At 50.8% G+C, this 22,788-nt stretch overlaps 7 protein-coding genes across 7 annotated transcripts; 6 read left to right on the forward strand and 1 right to left on the reverse strand.

Annotated features, from left to right (window-relative positions):
* The first annotated feature begins 511 nt into the window (after positions 1-511).
* On the forward strand, positions 512-1,540 carry BKA78DRAFT_376877 (uncharacterized protein). The gene is made up of 3 exons (XM_066892848.1): positions 512-856; positions 903-1,091; positions 1,153-1,540. Exons 1-3 carry the CDS (start codon positions 850-852, stop codon positions 1,248-1,250), a joined length of 294 nt encoding a protein of 97 aa, XP_066747430.1. The 5' UTR covers positions 512-849; the 3' UTR covers positions 1,251-1,540.
* A 1,320-nt stretch (positions 1,541-2,860) lies between these two features.
* On the reverse strand, positions 2,861-3,863 carry BKA78DRAFT_304957 (uncharacterized protein). The gene has a single exon (XM_066887665.1). It carries the CDS (start codon positions 3,694-3,696, stop codon positions 3,163-3,165), a length of 534 nt encoding a protein of 177 aa, XP_066747431.1. The 5' UTR covers positions 3,697-3,863; the 3' UTR covers positions 2,861-3,162.
* A 314-nt stretch (positions 3,864-4,177) lies between these two features.
* BKA78DRAFT_292255 (uncharacterized protein) lies at positions 4,178-4,899 on the forward strand (the record flags this gene model as incomplete). Its single annotated transcript, XM_066886025.1, has 3 exons — positions 4,178-4,202; positions 4,248-4,471; positions 4,501-4,899. The coding sequence occupies 3 exons, from the start codon at positions 4,178-4,180 to the stop codon at positions 4,897-4,899; spliced, it is 648 nt and encodes a 215-aa protein (XP_066747432.1).
* A 6,527-nt stretch (positions 4,900-11,426) lies between these two features.
* On the forward strand, positions 11,427-12,820 carry BKA78DRAFT_304974 (uncharacterized protein). Its single transcript, XM_066887666.1, has 3 exons — positions 11,427-11,661; positions 11,714-11,920; positions 11,985-12,820. Exons 1-3 carry the CDS (start codon positions 11,571-11,573, stop codon positions 12,356-12,358), a joined length of 672 nt encoding a protein of 223 aa, XP_066747433.1. The 5' UTR covers positions 11,427-11,570; the 3' UTR covers positions 12,359-12,820.
* Positions 12,821-16,040: 3,220 nt separating this feature from the next.
* Positions 16,041-16,577, forward strand: BKA78DRAFT_292257 (uncharacterized protein; the record flags this gene model as incomplete). Its single annotated transcript, XM_066886026.1, has 1 exon — positions 16,041-16,577. One exon carries the CDS (start codon positions 16,041-16,043, stop codon positions 16,575-16,577), a length of 537 nt encoding a protein of 178 aa, XP_066747434.1.
* A 100-nt stretch (positions 16,578-16,677) lies between these two features.
* Positions 16,678-17,428, forward strand: BKA78DRAFT_71095 (uncharacterized protein). Its single transcript, XM_066893622.1, has 2 exons — positions 16,678-16,843; positions 16,902-17,428. Exons 1-2 carry the CDS (start codon positions 16,777-16,779, stop codon positions 17,354-17,356), a joined length of 522 nt encoding a protein of 173 aa, XP_066747435.1. The 5' UTR covers positions 16,678-16,776; the 3' UTR covers positions 17,357-17,428.
* Positions 17,429-18,593: 1,165 nt separating this feature from the next.
* BKA78DRAFT_292258 (uncharacterized protein) lies at positions 18,594-18,911 on the forward strand (the record flags this gene model as incomplete). Its single annotated transcript, XM_066886027.1, has 1 exon — positions 18,594-18,911. The coding sequence occupies one exon, from the start codon at positions 18,594-18,596 to the stop codon at positions 18,909-18,911; it is 318 nt and encodes a 105-aa protein (XP_066747436.1).
* Positions 18,912-22,788: the final 3,877 nt, after the last annotated feature.

The raw sequence follows: 22,788 nt of genomic DNA on the forward strand, positions 1-22,788 counted from the left end.
GTGGCTGCGCCGGATCATGAAGCGCGCCCGGCTCTGGTTTCTTGACCATGTCACAAGTACTTGATTCGGCTGGCATCGGACAGCTTCACTTGCTTGAAGCTGCAAGCGACAAGTTGCTGACATCAGGTGTGTCTGGTGGAAGATTTTCCAATGGGCTTGTCTTGTCCATCCCTCTCTGCGTTGGAAATCGGTACATACAGGTGATAGAAAACCGCATCTGCAGGCTGGACGAGGCTTAGAGTTCGGCTGACGCATGCTAACAGGGAAACATGCGCACCAAAAGTAAAAAGAAAAATTCTCCGATATCATTTCATTCGCTGACACGCTGAAGGAACCTGTACTGCCCCACATTCTCGCCTCCACGCGCATGCTGAGCCAAATGCCGCCCCGGTGCCTGAATGCCCGCTTTGCGGACCGGGCCTGTTCACCCAAAACAGCGTCATCGCCGACTTTGCAGCCCAGTAGCCTCGCTGGAGGGAGCTCGTATTCTCATACTTCTCATGATAGGACGGGGTGTGAGGTGGACAGAAGATATGATGAAGGAAGGCAGGCAAAACGAATTGACCGCTCCTGTGTCCTTAAATTCTCTCTTCGCTCTTTGTACAGCCCACATTGACGTCTCGATTCCAGACTTGCTTCAGATTGTGTCCACAGGCCATTCAAAAACTCTACACCAAGTGAACCTCACTCACCTGCCCCAAAAGCTGGAAACGGCCGCTTGATCAGACTCGAGCTGATCCCCACAGCCTGCCAGGGTCGGCAGATCCCTCGGATTCCTGTCCTCTCCCTTGATCTCGACATTCTGCCCTCTCTATTAACTCCATCACGTGCGCCTTCCACCAAGCCAAAATGAACTGTACGTCTACCAGTCAGAGAGGAAGCGTGGTCTAACGAGATGCTAGCAACAACATACTATCCCCCGTTTGCATCCCGCGGAAAGTCGAACTTTTCTGCAGAAGCGGTCATTGCCATCGTGAGTGCAGTTCTGACTGTGCTCGTGCCAGTCGCTGGATTCACTGTCAAACGACTCTTCTCTCAACGATCCAAACCGGAATCAGTCGAGGGTACCGGCACTGGTAGTCCTGACATGGGTAAGTGCCTGACCCCTGATCCTTGCTCCGGACGGCCTGCCAATCATGCTGACTGACACAGAACTTGGGACGACCCACTCCACAATATCCGGTCGTCGCTCTAGCCTCAACTGGGATCCGCCATTCAATGGAGAGGAGCTACCTGGAGCCCTAACTTAATTGCACGAGGATATCTACCAGATTTGAATCGTGTCTCCCAGAAATTAGACTGACAAATTCAACATTGAAATGTCCGGCCGTCAGGAGTGAAGCTTTTACTTTCTTTATCCTGTACTCGACTTGTGGGACTTGGGGCATGTAGAAGGCATCGCTGTGGGGTTGAATGGAGTTCATTTCCGGTGTACATTTAAGCCGTCCTCTCTCTGAACAGTGTCTTCGAGGACTCCATTGTCCCACAAGAAAAGCTAGGCTAGGTTCGCGGGGCTTTATACACTAGCATGTCAGAGCGCCTTCACAAAATCTAGACCTCTTTCCTGCTTATACATCTCGTCCGGAGAGATCCGGTGGCTGTGCGCAGCCCAAGAAAATGACGTATGCATATAAGAGGTCAGCAGTCGGCAGGACAGTGGCTGTGCGCGCTGGAGAATTCCCCATGCGCAGGGCCGTATTTTTGACAGTATCGTTGGAAAGCCGTTGATTTGTGGGCAAGTAAAGTTCAGTCTGTCGCAAGACTCGAGAAATACCTCGGAATTATCAGGCAAACCTGCTGCACGCCTTCGGCTTGTTAAATAATCCTGCGACACCAGGATACGTTGGACTTGCAACCGCACCTACGATATTTGAACAGTTTGCAAACTGTGCAGCGCATGCGGTCGTAACCTGGCATAGACCTCCTGAAGTCACTCTGAGCCACAATGTCCTTGCGACTGTATAGATGATTCCGTCGCCTTGGAAGGTCAGCTCTGCATCTGCAACGTTGGGGCCATTAATTATTGGGGGCTATGAGCACAGTGAACAACCCTTGTTACCTACATGCTTCATCAGGTAAGTCTGACGAAACTCCGGCTCTCGGCCTGCAATGCAGGTGCGGCTGCTACCATTTTTTACGGCTTCCTCTTTGATTGGTGACTGTTCGCGATGTCCGACAACGTTTGACTGAGTTCTTAAGGACCATTGACTGCAATTTCTCGACGTCTTAACTCTCAACTTCAAAGCAATTCTCTCCACTTATGTCAGTGTCGTCTACATTGCTTCCTCTGGCTCTCTCAAATCACGATCTCAGTTACCAAAACCCCTGATTTTTCGGTCTGCAAGAATCCTCAACTTCACTCGCCAACATGAATTGTAAGTATCAGTACATACTCATCCAAACATTTGACGACGGTGAACTGACTGGTTGTAGCTACTACGCGTAGTCCTTGCTGCGCAATTGACGAAAAATCCACTCTGTCCATCGAAGCCATCATTGGCATGTTTGGCGTGGCTATGACCATTTTCGTTCCGCTCCTCGGTTTCGTCTTCAAGAAGCAACTCGTATTTCAAAGGTCCTCGAGAGACCCACAAATACCACTTGTTCGGAGAACCTCAGATATAGGTATATATGCTTGGCAATCCTCGCTCCACTTTCCTCACACTGACTGCGAGAAGAACCTGGATCTCAACCTCGTCCGAATTGAAAATCTGCCGCTCAGATTTCGACATGCCAGAAGCGATAAAATGAGCAGAGACAGATTGCCACATTTGAGGGGCTCCTAATCGACATGACGGAACCGCTGCTGTGGCCCCTGAAACAGTGGACACAGAGCAGACTCCTTTGTCAATTTGTACATATTTTCTTTGTAGGATCTTTTTTGTTCTGTATATACGTTTGTAGCAATCGCGGCGTAAGGATGTAATCTCGGCGGAGTCAAATTCAGGATACCCTTTCACAGTGTTCCCCGGGCCGTTGGCGGCATTGCACTTTGTGCTGACTTCGTTCGTCGCTCGGATTGCCGTAAGTCGTTTGGCCGGGAGAATGAGGCACAAGATGTTCGACAAGATGAGGGACGACAAAGATCCAAAGGAGAGCGCTATACGATTCGTGAGTACTGTCGAAGCATGTCGTGTGTCGTGTTTTTTCGATGGCTCAGACTTAACGGCATGGGGTCGGTGAATTTCTTGCACGGGACGCCCCACCAATACATGTACCATACGTGAGAAACACCCAGAGCTTGGTACGGTGAGTCCCGTTTGATGCCAGATCTTCGTCCTGGTGGAAGATTTCGAAATCGAAGCACAAACGGTGGAGAGACAGCGCTGTAGAGTCACGGGGAATACCCCTATTCTCGCCTCGGTGTAATCCTTGTACCAAAGGCTCGGCCCGCCGTGTCGTAATCTTCGCATTTGTCTTGATTTTGCGTAAATTGCTGCTTCCGTTTTCGCTCTGAACCTGCCAAAGTCGGTAGATACCAGCAGGCAGTTGTGAGCCGACATCGAAATTCTCGGAGGCCGGCGGTGGGAAGCGCTTATGAGAAGGATCTGGGACGCTGCTGCTGCGCAGCACTTGCGCATTGGGTGCATCCGGAAGCCGCCATCCGCGCAGCGCCCATTGGATGCAGGAGCACTCAAACAGCCTGAAAGCGTTGAACGGCTGCTTACAGAATGTGTCCGGGCGTTGGGCGCTCATGCGCGTGCCCTGATGCAGGACGACGTATTTCTGTGCGTTGCGGTTGAGTGGAAGGAAGGCGAGAGGGGAGGCGGGGGCGGAGCAGAAACGTAAGCCATGGCGGATTGGCCGACATGGTTTCTGCCTTGCCCATGATAACCGATCAGCAAAGGTGTCCAATTCCAGGCCAATCAGTTCTACTCTCATTCCTGCATGAATGCCTGGCAGGAGTTCTACCTTTTCTCGGCATCACGTTTGAGGAGAGATCAGGTTTTGAGCCCCAAAATTGTGGCTCCTCACCCATGTATCTCACTCAGGTTGTTGGATTGGCTCTTATAAGGTAGTTCAGCCCAACCAGATCTTCCCTCACATTTTCGCAACATTCCGCTTCATCGAACTTTGCGCCCTTCTGCTTTGGGCTCAGACTGGCCAAGACTATCACCGTCGAGAGCTTTGCAGTTAAGTGGTCGCTGACCTACAAACCACTTCAATGCAATTCAACATGTCAATCGACGCAAAACCAAATTGTAAGAAAAGACACTGTGTCAAGATAATGGACTAACAAAGGGTAGCTACGCCAACGCGCAGTCCATTACCTCCTCTTCGCAAATCAACGTGGTCAACAGAAGCAATTGTTTCAATTGTCGGAGTTGTCCTAGTGGTCCTTGTTCCACTGTGCGCGTTCATTCTCAAGCAAGTTTTCTCTAGGATGACTGCTAGAAGTTCATACAACAGAATCGATGTGGAGTTCCAAAATGTGGGTCATTTGTGTATCCACCAACGACATCAGTCGAATGTAAGCTGAGTGCTGAATGCCGAAATTAGGTCGAAACCGACGATACAAGAGGAACGACCTCGATAGACGCAAGTTCCTGGCAGTTCAACGAACGACAGAATCGATCTAGTCCAGTCCATGAATGTGCCAATAGAGGTCGTGTCTCAGAGACTCCATCGGGCAGCGGTGTATTTGATCAAGTCTCCATCCAAATCACCGCGGATCATCCCGCAATCGACAACTTGGGAGTCCCATCCAGTGACCCATCTCACAGTCTCGATGGAATACAACCAATGGCTGTCATTGATGGTGCCGCCCGCACTCCCCTCGAGGACCACCCAATGGGTGCGTACTCACAACAAAGAAACCCCTTCCTCTCTCAAACTCTTGTCCATTTGGTTTTACGCCAGATATTCCGGAATTCCACAGGACTTGCTTTGCCGGATTGACCACGGATTCCATCTGATCACCATCTGGAGCCTTCTATTTCCGGAACGTAGCCATTAGGATCAGGAGAAGCCGTAGTGCTTGTCCACAATTCTTTTCTGTTGTTTTTTATTTGCAGTCCTCCTGTCTCTAATCAATTGTTACTCCGCTCTTTTTACTCGAACGAAGTCGACCAGCCTCCACCTCGATGGAGTACTTGCATCGACAGAGTTAGTCGTCTGATTCGGGTCCGGCAGGTTAAGAATTTGGGATGATTTTGTTCCATTTTGATGAAGAAGCCTATGACAGTACCTCTTGTCCTGGGAAAATTTTTCGAGTTCTTGCACCTAACTTCGGGTGTAGGGGTTTAAGTGTTTTCCGGCTCTGCTGTTGACAATTCAAATCACAGCAACCTGTCCAAGTTCTGCAGCTCGGTCCCGGATTATAATCGCGATTGAATCAGCAGAGGGCTTTGGCCAGTCCTGTTTGAATGAATGGCAAAGAGTCGATCGCTGCGTCCAATGTCAATCGTTAGTGCCACAATTAAGAAGCAGCGCCATCCAAATCCAGTGCAAATGATTTAATCACATCGCTCGACAACGAAAAGAGCAAAGGTTGGTCACAATTTGAGCTCCAGCACTTACAAGCACTTGATTTGGAATGCACGTCAATGTATGGACCAGATGCAAACCTAAGTCCTACGCCACTTGAATAATCCGTGGCCTTGCTACACCGACGCATAGCTATTTGCGTGCAGCGTTCTGGATCAACAGGATTTCCAGAGATCCAGTGCCGAATTGACCACTAGGTTTCCTGGATCGTTTCCTGTAGGGCTTTCAGTGCGGTCGACGCTCCGCAAATGCAGCAGAATCCTGCAGCACAAGCTATGCTCGATGCACCAAGTACTTTCGTTGGTCGAGCTTCGTGCGTAAAATTGGGCCAAAGGTCAAGAGGGAAGATGTCAGAAATCTAGCCACTTTATCTCTCTTTTATCTCCGGGGAGGAAACAAGTGGGGACTGCTTGTGGGGGCGTCTGACCTTCCGAGCAGCACAATCACGACGTACCCGGCGAATGGCAGCTTGGGCGCCGTGCAGGCGGCCAGCGGCGGGTAACACGTTGGCTGCGAGCCAATTCGCAACGGGTCAAACCAATTATGCTAGCCGAGGGCATCAGATCTGGAGGCTCTTTTGGAGGGTGGCGGTCCGAAGCCTTTGCTTTGTCATGCATGTATTGTTATTTTGCGAATCTCTCCCTCATCATCGGCCTCGGAGAGGCTGAGCTGCATGGTGGCTGTCAGAGTGCCAGAAAAAAGTGGGTCGTCAGCGCGCGACGCCTCCAATCAGTTTCAAAGTCTCCCGGTGGATGATGCAAGAAGTGGTGGCTAAGGTGCGAGCCAGAGTGGGAGATCATTCCTCCCAGCGGGATGCAGTCGCTTTGTCCTCTGAAGTTGATGCAAGGCTCTGGGTGCACAGGATAGACACTAGATGCAGGGCGTTTTCAAGAAGGACGGCATCTTTGAAGAAACATGCTTCAGTTTCCAATCCAGCAGTACTGGAACCGCGCTTGTCAGATCCGTTTGAGAAGCGCAGTGTTGTGGGCGAAATGTCCAAGTTTCTTCTTCAAAAATCCGCAGCCCTGACAGGATTCGCAGACTGAGACGCGCAGAGGTCAGGGATGTCTATCGAGGCGCCAATGTGAATCCAAGCAACAAATCAGATATCAGCGCCAGCTTGTTGAAGACCAAAGGGGGAAAACTTACGATACGGTACTGGCTCGTCGTGCCTCTGTGTTGTTCATGCGACCAGGCAGGAGCGCAGGTGGCATGCAGCTGCAGCGGGAGTAAGGCAACCCCACACGCCTTTCTCACTCTATAACTCTTCGCAATCGATGCTTGTCTCTGTGTCTACCACTTCCGTCGACACCGATCTCATTCAAAACACCAAGTGCGCTTAATTCAGAACTTTTTGGCCGTTGCATCCTTTGTATTTTCATTTCCACCGATCCATCTCCTGGCCGATCTGTCTATCTCGATACTGTTTACTCCTCAGTTGTCAAAAATTCATTCGAGGACAGCTTAGGATAGTTGCTGCGACTGGCCAACTTGAACATGAACAGTGAGCAAGACTGAGCATCACCATTCCCAACCAGGAAGCTTACCTAACCAGACACATCGGGGAGGTCAGCATTGTCAAGCGAGGCCATTATCGCCATTGTTGGAGTCATCTTGGCTGCCATAATTCCGTTGAGCGGATACCTTTTTCGCAAGCGCCTCCTCAGAATTTTCCGAAAGCGCACCGACTCAAGTTCCAAAGATGAGGTTGCGGATCCTGGTCAGTTACCGCATTGATTGCAGTCGGAGTACTGGGTCCAGGAGTTTGCATACTAATTTGATTAGAATTGGCTCCAATGCTACCTCCGCAGCATCCAATTGGACAACACCAGAAACTATCTCCAAATCGTGTCTATCTTTCCATCACTTTCAACCAGGACGGTGCGACAATGGCTGGAATCCAGTTTGTCTAACCGGAAGATCACAAGAGGCAACGCAAAAATCTCCCCTGCTTTGGTCTTCTTCGTTGCACTTCTCAGGATATACCATCCCGTCCATTGGATTCTGTCGAAAGCGCAGGGTACCAGCATCGCAGCACTTCGAGGCATTAACGGCAGGATAGAGACGCATAGATCGCGTCTGCAGATTTGGGACGAGCGAGTTCTGTATCTTTTCTCGTTTCTTTAGCATCGCTCTTTCTCTTCTGTCATTGTTTCCTTTGGCTTCGGAGTAGCATTCAGTTTCACGTTGCTGTACGTCCACACGAAACTTGCTTTTGCAATATTAGATTGTCCTATCGGAATAGAGAAGTCTCCTGTGAAACCAGCGAGAGAAAGGCCAAACAATTGATTTCGACTAGGAAGCTTTTTGTTCCCGAGACAGCGCGAACAGCGCTAGAGATTCCTGAAAAGTACCAGCTTGATGGAATCATTGCAGGGTCAGCCCTGCACTGGTTCGACAGTCATCGACAGAGCGGCCCGACCCGTAGTGGAGCGTTCGGCGGATCCACTTTCCGACGTGCCTGACTCGACGTCTTTCGGCTCGAGCGGAACGACACCGAGAAGTCGCAGGAAGCCAACGGAGGTTCTAATGAACGGTAGCAGGCGGTCGGGTACTTATGCTGCTCAAGCTTTGCGCGACAACAGGCGGCAACAGGCGGCAACAAGGCGCACTTGCCGCATCAGGCTGACAGGAGACGTCGCACAGCAGAGGACCTTCACAGCGATTGGCCTTTGGCACGTCGGTGGCGGTGCATCGCTACGTGTCAACAGGCTGAAGCTTCAAGAGCACCCTGAAGAGCCTCTAATTTCTTTTCTCTCCACACAGAGTTCTCCGTTTCCCCTGCGAATCGCCATGGCGTCAGAGAGCCCCTCCGCGCGGTGTTTCGCCGCCACCCGACGACAACACCGCCGTGAGCCCAGGCATCAAGGCTACTCTTTTAGTCGCTACTCGAGCTACATTATCCGCAGAGCTCACAAGCATATGGCGATCTCCACCTCAAAAATACTAGAGCGCTGCAGTTGATTGATCGCTTTCGGACACCTTCGGAAGTCAGGAGGGCGCCTTCCCGCTCTCTTGCGCAGCGCTTGCGCCAAGTCGAGGTCAGAGGTAGTTCCATAAGGCTGAGACCTGCACGCATGGAGCTGACGCACAGAAAAGCAGCGGCAAACCATTCATCTCCCAGAAAGATTCCATCCCGGGAGCGGAGATTGAAACGAACGGTTTCATCCGCTGTTTCAGACTGCTCCAGAGCAGTGCATGCATGTTGGTGGTGTCGATGACGACGATGACGATGATGATGCCTGTGGCAGCAACAAAGTCTGTCATGTCACTGATGAAGGCCATCCATCGAAAGCATTCGAGTCTGGCTTTCAACTCCGCGACCTTGCAATCGATCATTTAAGTTTCTCTTGGTTGAAAGTGGCTCGGCTCTGTGAACTGGATCATGAAGCTGCCGCGGAACATGTCAACATAAAAACTTTGTTATCAGCATGCACATGCGTGGCTCGAGCATCCTGCATGCGCAATACGATGATCTGCGGCAATCTCTTCTGCGGTGTCACCACGTAGAATCAAACCCAGCGCGGGGCACATTTTCCCAGGGCAGTGCTCGTCGAACGCTCAGAACATTGGCCATCTCCCTGTCAAAACTTTCAAACAAACAATCAGTCTGTGGTCTAGGACAAAGATTCAAAGGGTTCGCACAGAACCATGGATATATGAAGTCGTTTTTCTTGAATACCATCCGACAATTGCGATCTTTCGGCTGCGAAGTAGAGCAGGAGCCGCATATACTGATATGAGAATATCAGGCTACATACATGATCGGCCGAGACCTTGTTGAATATTTGCCCACGTCATTGCTTCAGGGCAACCTATCAGTCCTGCAAACACCCAACTTCCCTATCCCTGTCTCTTCGAGGCACTGGTTGATAAAACCTTGGCCGCCGCCCGTCTTCTAGACTCCTGTTCACTTCAGCGCCAGGACTGCCCAAGCTATCCGCTCTTTTATCCATCTCTATTTTCATGATCTCGGATTGCCGAGCCACGCTCTTTCCAGAGTCTTTCGTTCATCTCTGTCTTTTCCGATCACTATGAACAGTAAGCCAGGCTACTGATTAGTCATCAATTCAACTGACCTGATCAAAGGCTCTTATATTCCCGCGCATCCTCCAACGCAGCTTTCGAGTCCATCTCTGTCAAACGAAGCGATCATCAGCATTGTTGGTGTATTCGTGACGGTGCTGGTCCCGCTTTCTGGACTTGCTCTTCGAAGACGAATATCTCGAGCCTTCAAACATCCAACTCCGGGGGCAATCGATATTGGTAAGAGACTCCAGACATTTGAGGATGCGGTCATCCGGCTCACTGCTCATATGAAGAGATTGTACCTATGTTCATGACTCGAGAACCACCTCATGATCTGGGCACTCCCATATCCACGCACGTCGAGCGCCTGGGTCATTCTTCTTCTGGTCCCAATTTAACCGCAATGAGCTGAGCTGCTCAAACGCTTTTCAAGCCAAAGCTACTAGCTGGACCCAACAAACGTACTTGACGACGGGTTCATGTACTCATGTAAAAGTATCTGTAAAGTTTTACCAAGAAATGATGCACTCATATCGCAGAATGCCTTGATCAAATTATGCATCGAACACAGGTTCCTTTGGCTGCCATCACTTCACGTGCTGTCCTTTCTCTTATTCATTTCATCGCTTGAACCGAGTATGGAGGAATCATTCATGGACCGTAGATGCTTCTCTGGAAAAGATGACGTCTTGCAGATCACTCGACCGCTAGGAAGATCCTGACTTTGAAAAGTGGCTCGTCCCAACTCCCTCGGGTCGGACGGCCTTAAACTTTCATAGCTGCCATTCTTGTGGATAGACTGCTGGATTTAATGAACAGCAAATATGGACTTTGAGTTTTCGAAAACTCTGAAGGTCGTGGAGAAGGTGCATTCTCCCGCTTCCTCCTTTCGACAACGTGCTAACCCGATGAGGCAGTTTTGTCAACCGGAACCACCATTCAAGCAACGCACACGACGAAGATCGAAATGAAATTTCTGAGTACTGAAAAAGTTTGGTATCCAGCAGCCACATTGACTTGTCCGAGTCTGCATATGTTGCCTGTGATGCGTTGACTGGAGAAGCCTGTTTCTTTTCTAGACGCATCTAGATTGACAACCAGTTAAATCCATTTGAGACAGGTCGGAAGATGGTTGAGAGGAAAATGCAACAAGAGGAGTTGGATGCGGAATTTTGGCCACTTAGAAAAATTGAACAGCAACATCACATTCGAGCCTTTGGTCCACGGGTCCACGCAAGGCCCCCTATCCCCGTGCCTCTGGACCGTCTTCAACTTCGTCATAGATTGGGCATTCCTGCATTTCTTCACTGTTCCTCTGGAATCCTACAAGGCACCTTTTTGTGCAACCGAAGTGCAGGGGACACACAATCAGCTTGCCGCTTGGGCATTGATTTGATTGGTCAAAAGCCACGCGTCTTCGATGCAGCTCGGGCGATCCCCCGTCTTTCGCGTCGTTCTCCACGCAGATTGTTCTGCGTCCCTCGCCCTGAGCTCAATAGAGCGATTTCTCCAGCTTCCAATTTGCCGCTAATGAAGCTCCATTTGCTTCATTTTCTGCTACCATAAAGGGACTAGCAACCATCGGACTGGACATGTAAGAAGCTGCATTTGATCACACACGTCAGTCCTCACAAGGTCCCAAGCGCATGATCATGCCCGATGAGAGCTCTCCTGAAGGTGTTGGTGGAGGCGGTGCTGAAAAATCATTGGACTTGCAAAGGCGACATACTCACCGCGTTTTTGCCCTACTGTCTGTAAGTGGCGCAGTTCCCACATCGTACCGTTTCTGGGGTAAAAGAGCAGGGATCTCGATAGCATGGTTGCAGAACGAAGAATCGCTAACCAGTCAATCTAGCCGACCTTATGAGAGCCCCACAACCAACATCAATGCAATCCTCCAGACCAAGTTCGAGCCCATCTTCAAGTCTGATGAATTGTCCTTGGTGGAATTTTGATGAAAATGGCGTATAAAGTTCGCAAGTCTGCGCACTACACATTTGATCTTCTCCGTCTTACACAAGCCATTCAAAGCTGTCTGCTTGCGATCGGGAAACATGCCTTCAATCCCAGCAAAAGCTCCAATTTTGGCCAATCAGAACATGGACTCATCAACTTTGTTAAAGATTCTATCTAGTCTCAGCAAAAGTATGTTGCAATACCTCTTGTCAGACATGCGACATCGCACTCATTCTACCAGTTATCGACTTGTTGGCAAAGAAAGATTCCTGGTCCACAGAAGCTATCATTGGGCTCGTTGCAGTATTTGTCTCAGTCGCCATTGCTTTGATTGGATATTTCCGAGGACTGGATTGCTTCAAGAGAAATCTATCGAAACTTTGTGATCTCTCTGCGATTCTCTGGAACAAGACACTGGTCCGCCGCAACAAGAAAGCCAAAAAGCCAGGTGATTCCATCTCCAACGTTGCGAACTTTATCCAATCCGAGTCTAACTTTTGCATGTCGAACAGAGACGCCGGACTCAAGTCCAATTGAACCTTGGGGCCCAGACCTGGAGTCACAGCTTCCGATTCCCCCGCGAGTCTCTCTGGAACAACAAGCCTCAGGAAGTCAAGCCTCGTTGAGGCGTCCACATACTTCGGTGGAGACTGCCAGTCCGTCCGCCCCTGCGCCTCCAAATGATCTCGAGAGCCAGAGCCGGAGCCAGCAGAAGGATGAAACGGTATTGAGACGCGTTGTCGGGATTCTGCAGAGGTCACCGACGAGCGAGTTTCGTCCGTTTATCCCTCAAGCTCATATGTTCATAATGGGCCATCGATCGCACTTCGATTCTTGGGGGGAGCCGGAACTTCCATGCGTGGGGCCGCGAATTGGAACTTTCTAGAAGTCAGAGAAAAGTGCTCGCAAGATGAGCCCAGTCGCCCGACTGATGGACAGCGTTCTTTGTCCTTGAACAATTTGTTAAAATCCTCACAAGATTTGAGATCAAAGAGAAGGAAGAACTCAAATTGAAATTTGGGGAACGGGTTCAGTTATCGGTGTCAAAAGACTAAGATGCATTTTGACCTGAAGAGCTGACATGTTGGGAGGGTTTTTGTTTTTACTTTCTTTGGTTCTTTTTTTGAGCTGTTGGAATGCACCGATCCATCTACGGTCCATATTTCATGTATGTTTGTGAGAAGCTGAAATGCCAAATGTTCTGGCAATAGTACAGGATTCAAGGATGCATACGCACTGACGAGAAGCCTAGAAATCTTGCCTCGACACAGTCATTTGGCATGTCACAAGCAGCACCTCTAATATGAGCACCTGCCAGCGACCAGTCGAACTGAACCTTTGAGAAAATAGATCACGCATGATATCCCTACCCTTCAGAGACAACCTAGATCAGTCGCAACCACAAGTCTGGCATCTATCTACCCAGTCAATGATTTCCTTCGTTTCCGCTTTTGCTATTCGCTTGTTCAGTACATTTTCCTCCACAGTCTGCCATGTCAAGATCCAGTGATCCTTGAAATGGTACCCGTGGTTGATCCCAGGAGGTGCTTACTCTGTGGCGCTGCCTATCATGCATGACACCCTTGCCCAGCCACAAACTTTTGGGGTACATGCTCCATTCTTTTTCTTGCACAGCAGCAAAGATTGGCCGTCAACACAGTCGACCCCTGTGTTCGGGGGCCCTTGGACCGGGGGCCCTTGGCCGCTTTCCCAAATAGTACATGACTGGTAGCGAGTAAGAGCGCAGAATTTGCCTCGCCACCAACTGCGTTCGAAGCCCATCTTGCTGCGGAGCAGATCCCCTTCGTCCCCACCAAGCTTTGTTCAAAACTTCTGGCGCTGTATCTGCATGTGCACAAACACAACTCAGTCCCGTTATTCAAGACGCGCTCGCTTTGCAAGTATACCTGCCTCCTACTCAACTTCCGCTACGTTCTGGACCAGTACCACGCAGCTGCATCGGCAAATCCAGCATCCTAATTTGGTAAAATCCCAAGAATTATAGCAAATTCCGCTCGTAATCTCGAGTTGAAGCAACACGATACACGCCTTGGAGTTTGGAACCACAAGAAAGTCCCCGGCATTTGATGCTTCAAAGTTGAGAATGAACAGTGCGCCTAATCTCTGCTTCTTTTGAACGCACCTAATTTTATCCAGGCTCATTTGCGGAAACAACTTCAAGTCCAACAGGACACGCCTTGTCAAGTGAAGCCATCATCGGAATCGTCGGTCTCGGTCTCGCGGTTTTGGTTCCTGTTTTTGGCTTTGCATTCCACAGAATTTCTCTCAAGCTCAGAGGACGTTCAAAGCCAAAGCTCTCCATCTCGGATGCCGAGAGTGGTCAAGGTCTGTGTCAGACGCAACTTTACATCTTTGATCCCGTACTAACCAGAATAGAAGCCATGCCTATGCTCACAACGCCTGTGGTTCAACCAGGCCATCAATATCAGCATGGAGATACACCCTCTCGTGTCAATCTCTTCGTTTTTTTAAGTCTCCATGGCTTGTCGTCAACGAATAGATCACCTTTTCAAGCTTGATTCCAACCATGCAATTTTTGGGCTTCTGGTTGTGCATCGCCTCCAAGAAAATGTCAAGACAACTAGATGATCAAACGGAGCTGTTAGTCACTGCATTGGAAGGTAATCATCAAGAGGTCGTAGAGAGCATGGCATTGGTGCGGCGTTTCCAAGGGACATGGGAGAGCTTTGACAGATTGGGTTTGCACCGCTTCGGCGGAGGATTTTGGAACGGACTGTGAGGTGGTCAAATGGTTGTACATGGGAGCTCTGTTCAATGAATTTTGTTCCATTGCCCCCAAGGTGGATTCCCGCAACGGGGTTGTTGAGTATACAGATTGATCCAGGAGTCCGGAGTGAAAGAACAAGGAATGGCCTGTGAGCTTACGGGGTGGGCCGCATTTGCGCACATTGTCTTTTTCAATCCTGGTCTTGTTTTTGGAGCTTCATCATACCGGTATCGCCAGGGGTACAACACCGGAGTAGGACAACCAGTTTGAGCCCGTTCGAAAATCATAGCGGAATGGCCCGAATTCTGGACAATCAAGAGATTGAGAGTGCTCAGCGATAAGGCCGACGACGGCTTTATGACGTAGTCGAGGACGACGGCGAGGCGCGCTAAGGGACACGGGCCGGGCAGATTAGAGGAGTGGAAGTTTAAAAGGTGGTCAAATGCGGAGAGCTGGAACACGCATGTCCATGCCAGGAGCGTTTTGTCTTGGTACCGTAGCGCTGGAGATCGCAGCTATCGGCAAAGCGGCTCAAGAATTGAAGGCGATCAGCAATCCAGGTTGCGGTAATGGGAGAGGTACAATGGGACCAGTCAAGGTTCCTGAAGCTGACATACGAGTTGGCAGGTGGATGAAGCGGGGCGAGATTGCTATGTGGATACCGTAGAAGTTGGTGACGCATGCTCCACAAAGCATTCACTGTAAAGGCGAAACAACTGGTCATATCAACAACCACAAGGTCCTCCGGGAGGCTCTTTGGCGCATTCATAAATGCACGTGTGCGGGCACAGGCACAAGGTAACAAGTGCAGAGCGGGTACGGTGGGAGGTCGATCTACCCATGTAACGTTCGTATCCATTGAAGGAGCCAACCTGCGTATGGGCGCGGCCGGGGGCGGGAAATGTCGAATTTTGGTTGGTTGACCTAAGTGCGAGGGCACCAAAACAACTTTTTTCGTATATGCCTGTGTTCTCCCGAGGGCAGGTATTCAGAGCAAAAGGTGCCAGATGCGCGTGCGTTGGCACCGTCGAATCAGTGACCCAGGCTCATCCCACAGCATCGCTACGATGGCGACGTAGAAGGTCATGTCGACAAATGCAAGGCGCTCTAGAAGGATATCTGATGCATTGATTCTCCCATGTCTGTTTGAGCTCAGACAAGAGATGGTAGAGGTGCTTTGGAAGGTGGACTTGTTCTAGTTTCGATCGTGTCCATGGCGCGCGGCAAAGGGCAACCGCAGCGGCACATGCAATGCGGGAGGCCGGTGGAGACTTCTCTTTTGCTCGCCACTGCGGTGTTGGCACGCCTCGAAGGCAACGACGCCCGAGGTCAAGAGTTGCAGTCAATCCGGAGAGCTGGGGCAGAGGCACAGCTCCTGACGCCTCGATCGAGCTCTGGCGACCCAGGTCCAGTGTGCGGTCAGCCATACGACAGTGCCCAATGAGAGCTGGGGCCGCGACGCGCTGCAATCCAATGACGCTTTTTTTCTTTGCCCGTCGACTGCAACTTTGCATCTTCATAGACAGCGATATGATTTTGGCACTACTACAGCACAAGCAGATAAAGCTCGGCTGAGCATAACTGCACAACGACCTAAATTGCTGATAGATAAGCGATCAAGAGTGCTTGGTTAGCGACGAGGACCATCGCAAGGTGTGCTGGATGCGACCATCAATTCCTGCCCCTCCATATATCCCACGTGATTCAGTCGTATGCGCTTCGCGAGTGAGGCTGAGTATGGATTCAGCAACCCGCGGGGAGGCTCAGGACTTTTTTACCAATCAGTAGGTCAGGTTGCAGCATCCGAAAGGGCACGTTGATGAGTGCGACGAGCCGACTTGACTCTCAGCCCTACCGAAAAGTCCTCGAGACGCCTCCAAGTACGCGAGACGCCTGCAAGTACGCGAGACGACTCCAAGTCCGCGGGACGCCTCTAGACCAAAAAAGCTTCAAAAATTCAACCAAGGCGAAGCAAGAGGGGGTTGTGATGAATGCGATCCCCCGCAGCCGTGAGACCCGCCAACAAGTAAGAGCAAGGCTGAAGCCAAATCCAGCCGAGTGGCGCAAGCAAAGTCATCAGCGAGCGACAAACGCCGATGGATGGCTGCTGATCAGTGGGAAGAAAAGGCGGAAATCAGGCTGTCAGAGGCACAGAGGAGCGGCAAAGCTAGAGTCTGACTGGCTGGTCTGCAGCGAGGCACGATGTGCTGCTGTACAACAGTGTGCTTCCGGTTCCTCCTGTACACCGCTGAATGGGCCGTGGCAAACACCATTCCACTGGACATACGGTCCTTGGTGGAATTTTGAATCGAGTACTTTAGATGACCCGCCCGACTACGAGGACATAATCTCCTAGCCACCCCACGTCTCTCAATTTCTTTCACACTTCTAGCTGACCAGTGGGGCCAACTGACTTATAACTTGAGGCTTCTCCATCTCTATCGAAGTTTTTTGATCCACCACCTTCACCTCAAATTAGGCAATAGTCCATTATCAAGGCGACTTCACTACTCTGAAACCTCCACCAGTGTTTCAAACTCCCCCATCGTGTCACCATGTCGACCCAAAACCACTCTTCATTGCAGATGCACATAGAGGATCCGCAGTCGAAAGTCACCACGGGTTTGTTATGACATCTTGAATTATCAAAGACAATTTACACAGTGCTGACTTTTCATAGACTCTCAAAGCAATGGCTCCTGGTCCATCGAGGCCAAAATCGGCTTGGCCGGACTTGTCCTAGCAGTCGTAATTCCCTTGATCGGCTTCATCATGCGCAAGGGGTTCTGGCCCTCGATGATCGCTATCCTGGATAGGGCTTCGCATGGGAGCCAGGCGTCAGTATCAGGTCAGTACTTGACCTTTCCCTCTTCTGCCCGTGTCTCGACCAACAAAACGAACAAATCTCTGCATGTGCCTGCAGTCCCTTGTGCTATGATGCCTTCCAGTGGCTCGCACAGCGCTCCATTTCGGATGTTTCAGATGAGATCCTGGTCCAATATGAGGCCCAATTCGCTGTGGATTCACTCTTGGTCGAGGCTGACACCTGATTGTTTCAGACGCTCCAGAGCCTTCCTCCTCTTCGTCTTCGCCTACCTTCTCCGTGCCGGACCCGCTGCACGCTCAACCCCGTAATCCTCGTCTTCGTCAGCGGCTTAACCACCGTCGACACCGCCACGTCCGTCGCAGTATCCTTCCCTTCTTCGAACTTGACTCGGACCTCGAAGACCTTTACTCCAACTCAATGTCATCGAGGACCAAAGGGCCATGGCGATCCGTTACAACCATCCTAAATACAGTTGGATATACGGAGCCAGGGACGATTGAGCCACATCGTTGACAGGAAGCGCTTCCACCAAGCGGAATAATATGGCATTCGAGGAGTTGGTCTTCGGCGTTCGATGTGTTGGAGTCGTGTCGATCTGGACGAGGAGTTGCAGCGAATGCGTAGATAGTGTCGATTTATGGAGGAGGGGTAGAGTAGCGATCAATATGAAGGCGTAAAGCATCCGTGGTCGGTCCAAAACTTGTTCCAGAAGGCGGGCATCGCTTTCCTTTTTGTACTGGGCTGTCCCCGCCCGCCCCCACCCTTGTTGCACGTCATCGGATAAGGTTGTCGGGACGCACGGAGCTGCGCGTTGACAACGTGCGGGGGCATGGTACAGGGATTCAGAGCACTGCTGCGGCGTGTGACGGCTACGATGTGTTGTCGCACAAATGCGGCGTCAGTCCATCTCTCTTGAACAGGCTGACAAGGTATCGAAGGTCGAAACAATTGGAGCTCATATCATTTCTCTCGTCTTACCATGACTGCACTTCAACTACTAAAAGCTCCGCTTGAATGGCAAATTTTTTGCGTTCCTGGATCGTCAAACTGGCTCCAGATCGCTTTCAGCCTTGTCATTCAGCAGGTGGACGACGAGAGCCTACTTTCTGGACGGCGGCGCTACAGGACGCTCGTTGGTGATTTTGCCGCTATGAGAGGAAACGGCACTCGGACCGCCTACTCAACAGCAGAACGGCGGATGTGGCAGTTATGAGCCATTGATCTGCACTTCTACCGGCCGATTCTGAGGGACTATAATGCTTGTAAAACTTGCAGTTCTCGAAGCCTGATCAGACATCAAACGAAGCGTCACTCCCACAGGCCCAGCACGAAGGACCCCAGCTGCCATGCGACGCTGACAAGAGTCACAAGCGGTGCGTAAAGGCAGGAAGACTTGGCACTGAAGAATTCCCCTGAGATGAAAAGAGTGTTGACGGAAGTAACGCATCAAGGCAACAGGGGCTACGGCGGGAGAATGGTGGAAAGGCAGCAGAGTTTGGCGTCAGCTGACTAGACTGGCAGGACCGGTTGAATGAATGTTCGGGCATGAGGATGGGGACGGAGACGGAGACGGAGTTGTGTGCAAAAGGCTGTGCAAAAGACGAAAGCCGCGTCAAAGATGAAGGTCGTGTAGGCCGTGCAAAAGAGAAGATCCGTCGTGAAGGCTATGCAAAGGACGAAAGTTGTGGAGGCCGTGGAAAAGACGAAATCCGCGTCGGCCGTGTGAAAGACGGAAGCCGTGCAAAAGACAAAAGCCGCCGTGTAGGCTGTGCAAAAGACGAAAGCCGTGTAGGCCGTGCAAAAGATGGAAGGCGTGTCGGCCGTACAAAAGATGAAAGCCGTGCAAAGAAGAAGGCCGCGTAAAATGGATGAGGAGGCTGTGCAAAAGATGCCCTGCGGGCGAAAAAGGCCCCGGACGCGCGACCAATGCTGCAGCAGGAGGGGTGTTGACACCCAGAGCATTTTGACCATTCCTGTGCTTCAACTGGCTGGCAGCCGTCACGCTGCTGCTCCTTACGCCCATGACGTACATGCACCTATGGGCAATCTGACGGACATCTGGAGAGCAGACGACCGAGTGGTTCTGGCCTTGCGATATGCACGCGTGTTGTTGCGACCGAGCGGGTCCGCCGTCTAGCCCGACACATCCTTGTGTCCATGTATTCATGTTAGACTGTTTCCTCCCGCCACAACCTGTATCCATGTCAACGTGCTTCGTCCCGCCACAACCAACATACTTGCTCCAGCGCCCTTCTTATTTCAAGATAAATTCTTGCCATAAGCCCATCCGATCACCTTGCGCAAATGTTTGCTCAGCTCATATAGAGACCAAACAAAAAGGGTTTCCGAACTCATCTCTTTGTATAGCCAAAAATACCCCATCCGTAGGTCACTATTTGATTGGTGATATAACGCGTTGGACGATCCCTGGAGCCTCATGGACGGTAAGTCAATACTTCCAGACAATCAACACTTTCAATGACCGTCCTCAGATAAAAGCAAACCAACCTCACCCTCGAACGACAATCCAATGTCGGCCGAAGTCATCGTTGGAATAGTCGGGTTGTTTCTTATGATTCTAGTCCCTCTCATTGGCTACATCTTCCGCCGGCGACTTTGGCGCGCCTTTTGGAAGCAGTTTGACAATCAACAACACCATGATGTAAACGAAAGCTCTATGGCCGGTATATTGCTTTCTCCTCCCATACTCTTGTCTGCCTTAGTCATCCTATCCCTGACGAAATCTTTTCAAAAGACTTGCCTCACGTCCGTCTCTTACCAATGCCTCGACCTATTTTTCTTCGACAAGGCCGACAACGACAAACGGTTCTTCCCCTGTTCGCAGACCACTCTGCCAACCTACCCGAACGACGGCCGGTGACTCGACGAGCCTTGATTCAATGGACCAGAGCGTTAGTTCCGACGCGTCGGGTGACTAGACGGCGGGAGACTCGCGCCAGAAGAACGGTAAGCCACTGTCACATATCTTCCCAACATCCCATGTTCTGACATGTCCACTGCACCACTTGCAAAGTCCCTCAAGCCATATGCTAACATTCATCGCCAGCGACTGCACTGATTTTGGTCCAAACAAGACTAAGAGTACCCCTGAAAATACCCCTGACATCATCGACCCCTGGCCTCAAGGAAAGCGTATTAGCAAGTAAGAACACAAAATGGCGGCAGAAAGGAGCTAGTCGAAGGGATTCGGAGTTAATGGAGAGGGATCGAAAGCCAATTTTCGTTTAAGCGATGATACCTGCCAAATGCACAAACATCAGATCTTTGCTCCGAACTGTCCTTCCAAACGCGCGGGAGCGAACAAAGAGTTGGAGAGCAGCGAACTTTTCGTGGGGACGTCATCCCGAAACTAAACGTAAGAGTGTATGTAGTGAGTCTTTGCATATGAAGTGGAAAGGACGATCAGAAAATGACCCTTTTTGTGACTTACGAGGCGCCTTGGAAAAGAGGCGTCTACGTGCTACATGAAACTCGAATTTTCTGTTGTTACACATAGGATCCGCAAGTGCAAAGGCATGGGATCTGCAAAGGGCAAAGGTGGCCTCTTTCCGCCTCTATTGACAATCAGCTCCAGAGCTCGTCAACGGAACTTAAGTCTCTTCTAACTTGAAAGAAAGAGACAAGTGAAATTTGGCCGCATTTTGCAGCAAATTGACATGATATGCTAACGGAAGGCGCTCTAGGTCGTTTTTTCGGGCCAAAGTGACTGCACCTTAGCTTGGTGGGAGGCAAGAGACAAGTGACAAGTGAAATTTGGGCGTGTTCCGCAGCTCGACGGCTGCCGATTCATCCTCCTCCACACCGGCCTCAACATGGCGGGCACCTCCGCGTGGACCCTCGTCGAAACAGCGGCTAGGAACGCCACCAGCAACCTCGACGAACTTGACGAGAAAGATCCCTATTTGATCTACTTCGTGGTCGCCAACGGTGATTTTCTCGGCCCCGAATTCGCCAAAAGGAGGCTCTTTATGGCAAGGCCTCTCTCTCTACTCAATTGGGGCTACAGCACCACCAATTCTCAGTTTTAGAAGCAAAATGACATGACGCGCTGGCCGACGGATCTTCGTGATGTTGAGAGCTGTTGCACGCACGTCCCGCTGCGAAGAAGCCATACGGGCGGAGATCGACGACCACACCTGATAGGCGCACAGGCGGAGGATGACATGACTCGGACGCGTTGCAGACTAGATTCGCACGGACCGAATGTTATTGGCCTACCAAGCATCCGAACTGAGCAGGCCGAGGCAGCGTTTATGCAGCCCGATCTGCATGCTCTGCCTGCGCGAACCTGACGTTGCTGTTGTTGCTTTCAAGAAAAATCGACATATAAGTCAAGCCATCCGCTATGTTCCAACGCTCTTCACAGCTCACAATCAAGCGGTTGACAACGCCGGACGATCCTCTCAGTCAACCATGCATGGTAAACCATTACTTTCTCAGACGAATAATGCCTTCACTAACCATTCTCGGACACAAAAGATTCAACCTCGAACAGCGACAAATTGTCGGTCGGGGACATTATAGGAATAGTCGGGCTATTCCTCATGGTCCTCGTGCCCCTGATCTACCACAAGCAAGTTTGGCGAGTGCTGCGAAGATGTTGGCACCGACGACACCGTATCAATGGAAACCAAAGGCCTGCCACCGGTACATTATCCTCTTCTTTCTTCTACTCATCCCTCTCACCAATCATACCCCTGACCGATACGCTTGCAAATAAGTCCCCCTCTCCCACCTCCCAGAGATACCTCGACGTGTCTTTCTTCGCCGAGGACGACAACAACAATCGATACTTCCAATATCCTCGGACAACCCTCTCAACGCACCAGAGCGACGACGGGTCACTCGTCGAGCAGTGATGCGGTGGACAAGAGCCATGGTTTCAACGCGCCGAAGGACGCTGCAGCGGGATGCTCGTGGAAGCATGGTGAGTTTGACCCCTGATATCTCTTTTGCCTGCCACTTTCCCCTGCACACCTGTTTTCTGGTTTGATTTAAAGGTGGCCTTCTTTCCCTCGTCTGGTGTTGACCCATGCTTTGGTCTTTCCATCCCGACCTCAATGTTCTTGTCCACACACACACCCAACGGTTTTCAACCGCACTTCCTCTTCCTGCATTCTTTCTTTCCATCTTTCCACATCTACATGTAACATTACCCCATGCGTTGGTCACTTCGTCCAGAGATCAACGTACCTGTCCACACAACCTGCCCTTGACCACACCCCCTGCTCTCTCTATTCACACTTCAACTTTCAAGCGCCTACCTGGGACACTGCACTACATCCAATCTCCTCTTCTCATCAAGCCAACCACTTACACTCGCTCCCAGCGACCGCACTGATCTCATCCCAAACGCGACACCACGTACCCCTGAGTGTACCCCTGAGACACAGTCCCCCTGAACACAGACAACGAAAACCGGCAAAGAGGACTCATTGCACAATAGACGATTCATGATGATGTAACACGTCCGCGGCGCTTCAAAAGCAAAACAGGATATGACTTTTTCGTTTTATTTTCAAGTCATTCACGTCTGAGCGCGGCATCAAATCCAGGGACCTTGGCGATGTAGAAAGGAGATGATGCATGGAAATACGGGGACAGCTTGACAGAGCATCAAAGACCGTTGGCATGAATCAATGCGCAAGTCTTGATTGTGATGGCTCGTCTATCAATTGTATCCCGTGTGAGCAATGCGCGTGGACCGACAGCGGAGCGC

Source organism: Phyllosticta capitalensis (genome assembly GCF_038381095.1).
Source record: "Phyllosticta capitalensis strain CBS 128856 chromosome Unknown BKA78scaffold_2, whole genome shotgun sequence".
NCBI lineage: Eukaryota > Fungi > Ascomycota > Dothideomycetes > Botryosphaeriales > Phyllostictaceae > Phyllosticta > Phyllosticta capitalensis.